Genomic DNA, 12,297 nt, shown 5'->3' on the forward strand with positions numbered 1-12,297 from the left:
TCTCTACTTTTTAATTTTTTTATTATAGACCATTTTGAGGGAAGTAAACAAAATAATAGTCCCAACGTATTTCCTGTTTGTAGATTTTTAATTTCTATAGCTTCTGAGAATCCAAAAAGTGACTGATATTATGATAGCTGTTTTAACAAAGTTATGATCGAGTTGTCTCTTGTTATGAAATGGTTTGATAACAAGCAGGAAATGTTCATGGGCAAATGACATGACCATACTGAAATGGTCTATTTGCACTTTAAAAACTGATTAGTTGACTTTATTTTCAAAAGTAGTAGTCCAAGTTACAGATTTACTCACTTTTTTAAAGGGTTTGTTCACCTAAAAAAATGAAATTTCTGTTATTCATCTTCCAGTGAAATGCTTTGAAATGTGTATTTTTGTATTCGATGTTTGATTTAATCCTAACTGAAGCACAAAGAGAGGGGGTGGGACATGGATTAACACTTCCCTTTGAAAAAGCCAATATAACCTATAAAAACAGCCATTATAGCTTGGTTTCTCGCAGCTCTGCAAGTGAAAGGGGTTTTGACATTTAATCTATAACCTGTACTAGAATCTTTTTTCATGTTACTAGTGCTTATTTTTCAGATACTAGTATCTTTTCCATTACTGGTAATTATTCATTAGATACTAGTGCTTATTTATTATATTGTGCTCTAATGAATAAGCACTTGTAAAAAGCACTAGTATCTAGTGAATAAGCAATAGTATTTAATGAATAAGCACTAGTATCTAGTGAATAAGCAATAGTATTTAATGAATAAGCACTAGTATCTAGTTAATAAGCACTAGTATCTACTGAATAAGCACTAGTATCTTGTGAATAAGCACTAGTATCTACTGAATAAGCACTAGTATCTAGTTAATAAGCACTAGTATCTAATGAATAAGCACTAGTATCTTGTGAATAAGCACTAGTATCTAATGAATAAGCACTAGTATCTACTGAATAAGTGCTAGTATCTACTGAATAAGCACTAGTATCTAATGAATAAGCACTAGTATCTACTGAATAAGCGCTATATTTATTAAATAAGCGCTAGTATCTACTGAATAAGCGCTAGTATCTACTGAATAAGCACTATATTTATTAAATAAGCGCTAGTATCTACTGAATAAGCGCTAGTATCTACTGAATAAGCGCTATATTTATTAAATAAGCGCTAGTATCTACTGAATAAACACTAGTATCTACTGAATAAGGACCGGTATATATTAAGCACTAGTATCTACTGAACAAGCGCTAGTATCTACTGAATAAGCGCTGGTATATAATGAATAAGCACTAGTATCTACTGAATAAGCGTTAGTATCTACTGAATAAGCACTAGTATCTACTGAATAAGCGTTAGTATCTACTGAATAAGCACTAGTATCTACTGAATAAGCACTAGTATATACTGAATAAGCGTTAGTATCTAATGAATAAGCACTAGTATCTACTGAATAAGCACTAGTATCTAGTGAATAGGCACTGGTATATAATGAATAAGCACTAGTATATAATGAATAAGCACTAGTATATAATGAAAAGCACTAGTATCTACTGAATAAGCACTAGTATCTACTGTATACACACTAATATCTACTGAATAAGCACTAGTATCTACTGAATAAGCACTAGTACATAATGGAAAAGATACTAGCATCTAAAAAATAAGCACTAGTAACATGAAAATAGACACTAATACAGGCTATTGATTAAATGTCAAATCGGCTTGCCATACAAGTGCATTAAACGAGAAGCGTCTAGAGGGGGGGCGGAGCATACAATAGACCATTTGATTGGTCAAGATTTGATGAGAAACTGAAATTTGAGGTTATGTAAACAAAAAACGATCCATTTAGGAGGAAGTGACAAATTGCAAGGTTTAGCTGTTTATATCAGTTTTATATCTTTTAAACATGAATTTATTTTGAAGCACACTAGCTTATAGATATCCTTAAAACCAGCAGAATGATATTGACATCTAAAAATATATAGATTTTAATTTCTCTGGATCTTTAAATATTCAACCTCATGCCATTTGTTCATCTTTAGAACATAAATGAAGATACTTTAGGTGAAATCGGAGAGCTCCCTCATCCTCCATAGACAGAAATGTCCCTGACTTGTTCAAAGTCCACAACAGTACCAAAAAAAAATCATCCTCAAAATAGTCCATGTGTCTAACAATGGTTTCTTCTTCTCAGTGTCAGTATAGGGTGCAGATATAACATACTAACTGCGCCCTGTGCTTTGTTTCAAACAGAAGACGTGCGCAGTCATCCATGGGGGTATACGCCACTGCACACTGCTCCTGAACACGCATGATATATATTGAGAAGAATAAAGTCTTTATTATATTTGTATTATATGCACACAGATAGCTTAATTCTTATACAGCCTGAACCACTGAAGGCTTGTTTCTGGACTTTTGAAGTCCTGGATGACGAGGAAGCTCTCTGATTTCATCTCAAATTTGTGTTCTGAAGATAAACGTAGGTATCAGAGGATTGAAACAAAATCAGGGTAGTAAATTAAGGCAACTTGTCGCTTTTAACTCTTTGACTGCCCCTCTACCAAACAGCTGACCATGTTTTTACTGTTTTAAATAATGACTTAAAGTCATTTAAAGAATGACTGTTATAAAAATGGTTTACACACACACACACACACAGCATTGTTGGTTTACAAAAAAATAAATAAATAAATCAAACAAAATCCTGTTGTACTACTACTACACTTGATTTTGGTTTTATTATTAAAAAAAAACTAAACAAGAAAGCATGTTAAATGAACATTTAAAATATTTATGGTATACTTCAAAAAAATAAAGATGATTTAGTGTTCAAAAATGTTTTATTTTGAATAGGTTTTTAAATAAATTGGTCTAACACTTCATATTTTCAGATTTTCATTGTATATGTATTACGTTCTGTACTTTTACCATAAAACTATATATATATCAACCATTTAGTAGAGGCTGACATTTTAGAAATTATGGGATGTGTTGAAAAAAATGCGTGTGTTAACTGTGTTAAGTTAAGAAATGCAATCCAAACATTTTTTTTCTTGGTGGGGTAGTTAAAGGGTTAAGGGAATATTTTTGCTGTAGTAACAAATTATTTTTGCAGTATACAGTATAACTTGCAAAATTTCATACAAAAATATTTTTAGAGCCAAATGTGGTACAACATGGTTTAGTAGACTACTCAATAGTAAAGAACTGATGTCTTGTAATATTAGAGGTGTTCATAGCTTTAAGCAAACCTTGTGTTAATGTGTCACACAATAATGGAGTGTGATAAACTACAGTAAAATACAAGTAAGATGCAATGAACATATTTTATTATGTTATAGAATGTATATAATAAATATAATAATAAACTATTTGCTAGTAAAATTGTATATATATATATATATATATATATATATATATATATATATATATATATATATATATATATACACACATACATATACATACACACACAGTTGAAGTCAGAATTATTAGCCGCCCTGAATTATTAGCCCCCTTGTTTATTTTTCAGCCCATTTCTAAACATAGTAGTTAATAACTCATTTCTAATAACTGAATTATTTTATCTTTGCCATGATGACAGTAAATAATATTTTACTAGATATTTTGCAAGCTGCTAGTATTCAGCTTAAAGTGACATTTAAAGGCTTAACTAGGTTAATTAGGTTAACTAGGCAGGATAGGGTAATTAGGCAAGTTATTGGATAATGATGGTTTGTTCTAGACTGTTTGAAAAAAAAAAGCTTAAAAGGGCTAATAATATTGACCTTAAAATGTTTTTTAAAAAATTAAAAACTTCTTTTATTCTAGCCAAAATAAGACTTTCTCCAGAAGAAAAACTATTATCAGACATACTGTGAAAATGTCCTCGCTCTGTTAAACATCATTTGGGAAATATTTAAAAAAGAAAAAAATTTCAAGAGGGGCTAATAATTCTGACTTCAACTATGTGTGTGCATGTGCGTAAATGTGTTTGTGTGTGTGTATTTATATATATATATATATATATATATAAACAGAAATTGTTGTATCTTATATTGAAATGGAGTTTCGATAGGTTGTTAAATGCATTAAAAATGATTATATTTGAAATTAAATGAATAGGCAAGGTTTATAATTGGGAGAGAGCTTTCCACAAACGCTTGTTGCTGTAATGAGCAGGCTACATCATTATGGACTATAGTACAGTTTGTACTGCAGCCCTCACTGACATGAATATAGTGGTGTGTACAGTACATGTCTTTTAATTATTGACGCAGAGAGGTTTTCTGTGGTAAAGTTCGCGTTCGAACGCATGCCCTGTGTCTGCTCTATGCAGCGCAGTTTCATCTGAGGATGTGTGAGAAAATATCCGGTTGCAATTGACAGGCAGCGGCAGCCGGTGCACTAAAAGTGGCGCCTTCCCACGGGACCTCCTCACCTTCAGTGAGCGGGTGCGCGCGCAGCGCCTGGACGGACACGCGGAGTGTGCGCAAAAGCTGTGCCATGATACAACTTAGCAGCGCGCCAGCGAAACCGTAGCATGGACCAGTTATGTTGTCCAGAAAAGGACTCATTCCCGAGGATTATTTGTTGACTCGGTTGGCGGAGGATGTGTTACAGCCCAAATTCAAGACTAAACAGCGGAAAGCGCGATTCGTCGCCAAGAACGGAACGTGCAATGTCGCGCACACGAACATTCGCGAACAAGGACGGTTTCTACAGGACGTGTTCACCACTTTAGTGGATCTGAAATGGCTTCATACTCTGCTGATCTTCACCATGTCCTTCCTGTGCAGTTGGCTTTTGTTCGGGATGATCTGGTGGCTGATCGCCTTCGCGCACGGAGACCTGGATTTGAAAGGCGAGGATTTTGTGCCGTGCGTAACGGACATCCACTCGTTCTCCTCAGCCTTTCTGTTCTCCATAGAGGTGCAGGTGACCATCGGCTTCGGAGGACGGATGATCACGGAGGAGTGCGTTTCGGCCATCGTCATACTGATTGTTCAGAACATAGTGGGTCTGGTGATCAACGCCATCATGTTAGGATGCATCTTCATGAAAACGGCGCAAGCAAACCGGCGAGCGGAAACGCTGATCTTCAGCAAACACGCGGTGATAACTGTCCGAAACAACAAGCTGTGCTTCATGTTTCGCCTCGGTGACCTGAGGAAGAGCATGATCATCAGTGCCACCGTCCACATGCAGGTGGTGCGAAAGACCGTCACCAGCGAAGGCGAGATGGTCCCTTTGGACCAGATAGACATCCAGATGGACAACCCGGTGGGCACCAACAGCATCTTTCTGGTGTCCCCCCTCATCATCAGTCACATAATTGACAAAAACAGCCCTCTATATGATCTGTCCGCGGACGATTTACTGCATGAGGACATCGAGGTAATTGTCGTCCTGGAAGGCGTTGTGGAGACCACCGGCATCACCACTCAAGCGAGGACCTCTTACCTGTCCGAGGAGATATTATGGGGTCACAGGTTTGTGCCTACGGTGTCTGAAGAGGACGGGATGTATGCTGTGGACTACTCAAAGTTTGGAAACACCGTTAAAGTGGCGACGCCGAGCAGCAGCGCGCGGACTCTCGATGAAGCGGGAGGGATGGAGAGGTTCAAACTGCAGGAGACCAGCGGCGCGTGCGCAGCAGTGAGGAGAAGAGTCAAACACCCAAACACCAAAGAAATGTGACTTGCTTCTGTCATTAGCCTCCTGAGACACGACAAAAGGGTTTTTTTAATATAGATTTTTTTATTTACTTCAAATAATAGTTCTAAATCTCCCTAGACTTAATATATATTAAACCTTTTAATATCAATCAGGTATCGATTGATTATTGTTATTTAAATTAAGAATTGAAATCAATTATATAATGTTTGATACGCATTTTGTTGATGGAATACTATTAAATGTACACGTGCTTTTATATACAGAGCATTTTATTTACACGTATCTATTTTCATGTTTCAAAAGTGATTTGTGAAAATTAAATGTCAAATATGAGTGAAATAATCTTCCATCATCTCTCAGACTAACCGATATATTTATTTAAAAAATAAAACAATAAGCATTGTGATGAATGAATTAATATATAAAAGAATAAGATACTAAAGTTTTACACTTTAAATGATTAAACACGTTTTAGTAAAACCGAACGATTTAAAATAATTAGGCCTATTTTCATTTGGGTTGCACTATGATCTTTTAACAGTTTTTTTTTTATGTGTTATTAACTAATCTTATTCTAAAAATGTGCCTGACTAATACATACATATATACACACACACATACATACATACATACTGTTATTCTAGTCATTATTAATATTATTTGCTCAGAAAATACATTTAGTAAAAAGGACACCTTTTTACGGTTTATTGTTTTGATGACAGAAAATTCATTTTCTTCTCTCACTCATTTAAGATGCATAAAAACATTGAAATCAACAAAACAGACATGTCCTCTACAGTGGACAAAAAATAAGCAATTCTCAGGAGGTTAATAGTGAAATACTACATTTGTATGTATAAACACTAGAGCATTAACATATAGAGATTGTTGCCTATATATTTTCATTTAGTATACTGTTGGAAGACGTTTTTTCTTCATATAAAGATCTCTTAGTGAGAGACAGGCTATGCACGTTTGATTAAAGCTCTCAGGGTATTGAATAACTGCATATGCAATGAAAAAAGTGCATGATGTTTAATAAAATGAATATTTTATGCTTGCCTTATAATATAAGCAGCCTGTTTATTTGTACTGTATTCCTATTTTACATGCATGCCACGTATTAACATTTTAGGTTTTCCTACAGTCTAACTTGGTTTATTTTATGATAATGCATGTCGGTGCACCGGATCCTGCTAAGAATTTAATTAGCGCGTGTCAACGTTGCTTGGCAACCGTCCTACCCAGTCACTTAGGTTAATCAATATTCATGAACCAAGTTAATGCTCAAAACCGTAAACAGACGTCGTGCGTCAGAGCGATTTCTGAGAAAGCCTGCCATCTTGTGGTCATGCCAAGTAGTGCTAAACTTTTTGCTGTTGTTCCCAATAGTTCGCCCCATTATATCCTCACACGGCTGTAAACTTTTCTTTCTTCCGAGACACAAAAGAAACTGTGAAGGACGAATGACAGGCATAGTAGAAACGCCTATGGAAGCCAACCTTTTAGTAGTCAATTGTGTTCAACAGATGAAAGAAATCCTAACACGTCAAGGGTGAGTAAATGATGGGTGAACTGCTCATTGCCTCAGCGTTTTCTTAATGTATTTAGATCACAAAATTTAGTCTGAAGCTGCACTACTTACAAAACTACTTACTGGACTCTTTAAAACAGGGATCCCAAACGCAGTCCTGGAGGGCTGGTGCATAGTTTAGCTCCAACTTTCTTCAACACGCCCGTGGGAAGTTTCTAGTACACATAGAAAGAGCTTGATTAGCTGTTTCAGGTGTGTAATTAGGGTTGGAACTAAACTCTGCAGGACATTGGCCCAGGACCAGCACCTTGGCATAGGCATCAATAGGCAAATGCTAAGGGCGCCATGCAATTTTTGGGGTTGGGAGAGTGTAAAAAGTGTGTAAAAGTGTAAATTTCAAGTAATTAAATGATGGAATAGCAAATATGTCGTAATAATGTCCTTGCTTGGATTTGCATATTATATTAATTCAATATAAGCACAAATATGGCTTTAATGAGTAGTTATTATAACCATTGTTGGTCAGTTATTGGTGAAGTTTTTTCCTCGCCGCTGTCGACTGGCTTGCTTGGTTTGGGACTTATGGAGCTGCACATCAATTGATTTGATCTTCAGTCAGTGTTTGGACTTTCAGCAGTGAAACCACGCTGAACAAAATTGAACTTCAACTCTAAAAACTGGACTGACACTGTTTCAATTTACTATAATCTTCTATATTAAGCTGCTTTGACACAATCTACATAGTAAAAGCGCTATAGAAATAAAGATAAAGATGAATATAATTATTTTTAAATCCAGTCAACATTCATAATAGATTAATATAACTGGACTAATACGTCCACAAATTCAAGCAATTTTATAATCTTTTCAAAGATAGAATGAGGTTTGTGTAAAAAATAATATTCAGGAAATATTTTGATGAGAGAAATTGAGTGTCCACAGTGTGAGTCTTCTGTGTGACATTTACTGATTGTAAGTGACAGTATATCTGCTCTTTATGTTGAATATGCAAGAGAGAATCTGATTTAAAAATAGTCTATTTATATGCAGTCAATGACAGAGCAAGAATATGTGTATAGAATAATTAATCATCTCATAATTTAATTTTGAAATTATTTATGCATAGTTCAATGATTTATGCATAGTTGTGCATGAAAGACCGTTATGCAGGTTTCACAATGCACGAGCGCTGCATATTTCTTCGACGTGATATCTTGTTTGTCTCGGGGGGCATGCATGAAATGTTCCTAAATGAAGTTGAAAGTGCCAAACTGCTGTTAAAGTCAACAATTTAAGAATGAAACACCTGAAATTACATGAAACTCTGGAGGAAACGTGGATAGCGTGGTAACACAATGACGTTAATCGAACTATGTGCTATAACATGTCAAACGGGATCATGAAAGGAACATTCAAAAAGCAACTCATTTAAACACCTTAATCATATTATTGTCTTATTCAGATTAAGGCTAATCATTTGATTATTGATGTCCATGTAAACGTAGTCACTGTCTATCTCCCCTGCATGTGTTTGTGTTGCCGTCGTGAAAATCAGCGCGTGCACGTAATGAAACTATTCCCCCTTTCATGCAATTCCTTGCCTCTTTCACCGCTCGACACTCCCACCTAAACAAAGCTGGACTCACCCATTTTCCTGACTTTTTTCAAACTAGAGGTGTGAAAACACCCTGCTGAGACAGGGGGATTTCATGCCCCTTTAACAACCGGGATTCCTCTATTGTTTTCAGATGCACTGCTGAGGTTTTTCAGTCCCACCGTTGCAAGTGCTTCTTTCTAAGTATTTTGAATGTGCAATTGCTTTATTTAAATAAAAGAATGTCAAAGACAAAGCTAATAAGTTTCTTATGAGTTTATGTACACTAGCAGTGGCATTTACTGCGATGCTATAGGGCGCAACTTGAAATCTTGCCTAGGGCTAGGGTTAGGGCCGGGCCTGACACTGGCCCTCCAGGACAGAGTTTGGGCACCCCTGCTTTAAAAGGTTGTTTATCAGTGTTAATAGCAATTAAAAGAACCTTTAACATGTTGCCTTTTCATTCCACAAAAGGTTATGAAAATATTTTTCTCACCTAAAAAAAAAATGTTTTTTAGAAAGAACTTTTCAGGCTCTTGGGAAAACCCTCTGTTTTGGCACCCCCTGCCATAGAAAGTACTATTTTCGTATGAAGGGCCAAAAACCAAATATCACTGAGAGTCTAAAGTTTAAAAATAAATAAAAAATATTACTTTAAATCATATTAACCAATGGCAGATAATTTTAAATGCTAACTTATTACAATAAAAACATTTATAACCCTGAATACACTAGTCAAGCAGATCTTCCGTTGCCTATATATGCTCTGATGTCATTGTCCTTTATCTGTCGGGTGACAGTACGTACGTTTAAAAAAAAAACATTTTTTAAAAATGATTTACAGATTTATTATTATTATTATTATTATTATTATTATAGATTCATTTAAAATTTACAACATTTCATTGAAACATTTCATATTTCAGTTTTTTGTAGCTTAGCAATAAAACAAAAAAAAGGTTACATTAAATTAGAAATTACAGTCTCTAAACCATCCTCCCTCTCTTAATTCTTCCTCTTCTCAGATGGGATGGTGGGCCAAATCAAAGGTTACCATGAGTCAGCTTTTTTGTAAATTACCGTATTTAACTGTAATATGAACTAGACTGTACTGTAGGACAGTTATGCAGTATGTTACTGTATGTTAAAGTAGCATTGTGAAAATTACTGTTTATTTTACAGTAAATAAATACAATGCTGTAATTACACATATTGCAAGATTAATGGTGCTGTAAATATGGTATTTTTGCTTATTTACAGTAAGTTACTGGCGAACTGCTTCCAGTAAGTCACTGTAGCTTCTACAGGAAATTTTTAACAGTGTACATTTTCCATCAAGCCATGGTGAGTTTTTGAACTATCTCTCCAGAACAGGCTTGAATACTATTAGTCTACTCAGTATTTTGTCTTTTTGATCAGCCATGGTAGACAAAATGTTTGAATGCAGTTTTGTTGTCAGCCTTTCTGTGCTGTGGCTTGAGATCGTCCTCTGCTTTTCATGGCCAAATTATTTAGTTGTTATTAGGATACTGGTAAAGCTCCATATTGTTTAATATTCACTCTCCGCAATTAAACCACCAAATAACTTGATTGCATGTAATCATTTCAGACCAGGAATTCCCAAACTTTTCGCAAACCCAAAATAACAATGCCATGACTCACGACTCCCAATATCCTTAGAGGTGGTTAATCAATATATAAACCTTCAACACAATGTTCCACACATACCATAGGTTTAAGTCTATCGTTGTTTCATTGAGACCATACTTCATGTTTCGTTGTGGCCTAAATTGTTTTTAAATATATGTGAGTGCCCTAAAGGTGTTGGAAAGTTTAACATGAGGCCATAAAAATCAATCTGCTGCATCTGACGCTATTGCTGTCTTTAATATAATGTAATCCCCCCAGTGGTTGCAAAAAGACTAATGGATTTTTGTTTGCATTTTTTTAAATGTAACTATAAATTTTTTTGTCTGTAGGTTAATTCTACTATTTTAATCAAATGAATTAGATTTTTGGAAATCACCAAGCAACCCCCACTTTGGGAACCACTATTCAAAGTCACTTACAAATGAGGACAATGTTAAAGCAACAAGTTAACCAAATATGTCAATAATGTTCATAATAATAGACAATTACTAGTGAGTTATGCAGTAATCAAAGTATTCAATAAAGGGATATTTCACCCAAGAATGAAAATCATAATTCACTCAACCTCAAGCGCTTCCAAACAGGGCACAAATTATACACTGACAATCGGGGGGGGGGGGGGGTATGTTTGGAAATATGCCTCAATGAACATCTAATTTATTAATCAAACTTACAAACATGTATTCAGTGTTTTGAGGGATATTGAGTGGTTCTCAATGACATTTGTGATATTAACTAAGTGGTGACGAGTTTGCTTTCCTGCACCTATTAATGAATGACCATGAAAGACTGCACATATTTTTTTATTTTACTGTTTAACTTGCATGTGCGAGCCAGTGTATAAAATACAAACTATGCATCTAGTTTTACAGACACGTGTGAACACCTTTTTTAAAGAAACATGTTTTGTGAACACTTACACTGTATGTCGGTGCTCTAGATTTGCCCGTTTCAAACCCATGAGCTTATATTTTTGGAGCAAACATGCATTCACAATGGTATGAACCATTATAGGGGTGGTCAAATGTATATTGTAGTTATCTATTATTATTAATATTATTTAAGATACAGATCAGAGCAAACTATTTCTTAACTATTAAACTATTTTTTTTTTTCAAGCATTATTTTTTTGGGGGGGGGGGGGGGGGGGGATTTGGGGGGGGGGGTTGAGGGATGGTGGCTCAATGGTTACAGGTTTTCAGCTTTCTTCAAAATATCTTCTTTTGTGTTCAACAAGAAAGAAACTCATAAAGGTTGGGAAAAGTGATTAAATGATGGAAGAATTTTCATTTTCAAATACATGTGATATGGTATAAAGTAGTTTTAAAATAAAAATTAAACTGGTATTTATATTACCTGAAATGTGGACAGCATTTTTGTTTGTTACAAACATTTGTGGTCATTTAGTTTGTATTTGGCACTACACAATCTGTGAGAAAGCCAACTAATAAATAGGGCCTGACAGAATCTGTAGGCCTTTTTTTGGAATTTCTGCAGAGAATCTGTGGATTTATACAGAATGAGTTTATCAAATATCATAACGAAAAACAATATGAAATAAAAAATAATAAATTTACTTATTTAATTTTTAAAATGCAAATGCAATTAGATCCAGTTATTTGGTCAAAACAGCAAGTCTCGTATAATATACCTACTAAAACAGTGGTTCCCAACCTTGTTTTGCCTGAGACCCCCTTTTTCCCTGGAAAATATTGTATGGCCCCCCTCCACATTGTTTGCAGTAAAGACAAAAAAAATGTTGTTTAAAAACAAACTCTATGTTTATTACCATATTTAGATATGTTTATGCGTAAATAATAGCC

General features: G+C 35.0%; 1 protein-coding gene across 1 annotated transcript; it reads left to right on the top strand.

The window, feature by feature from the left end:
* Positions 1–4,463: 4,463 nt before the first annotated feature.
* kcnj11 (potassium inwardly rectifying channel subfamily J member 11) lies at positions 4,464–6,770 on the top strand. Its single transcript, XM_056451911.1, has one exon. The coding sequence runs from the start codon at positions 4,572–4,574 to the stop codon at positions 5,715–5,717; it is 1,146 nt and encodes a 381-aa protein (XP_056307886.1). The 5' UTR covers positions 4,464–4,571; the 3' UTR covers positions 5,718–6,770.
* Positions 6,771–12,297: the final 5,527 nt, after the last annotated feature.

Source organism: Danio aesculapii, chromosome 25, assembly GCF_903798145.1.
Source record: "Danio aesculapii chromosome 25, fDanAes4.1, whole genome shotgun sequence".
Taxonomy (NCBI): Eukaryota; Metazoa; Chordata; class Actinopteri; order Cypriniformes; family Danionidae; genus Danio; species Danio aesculapii.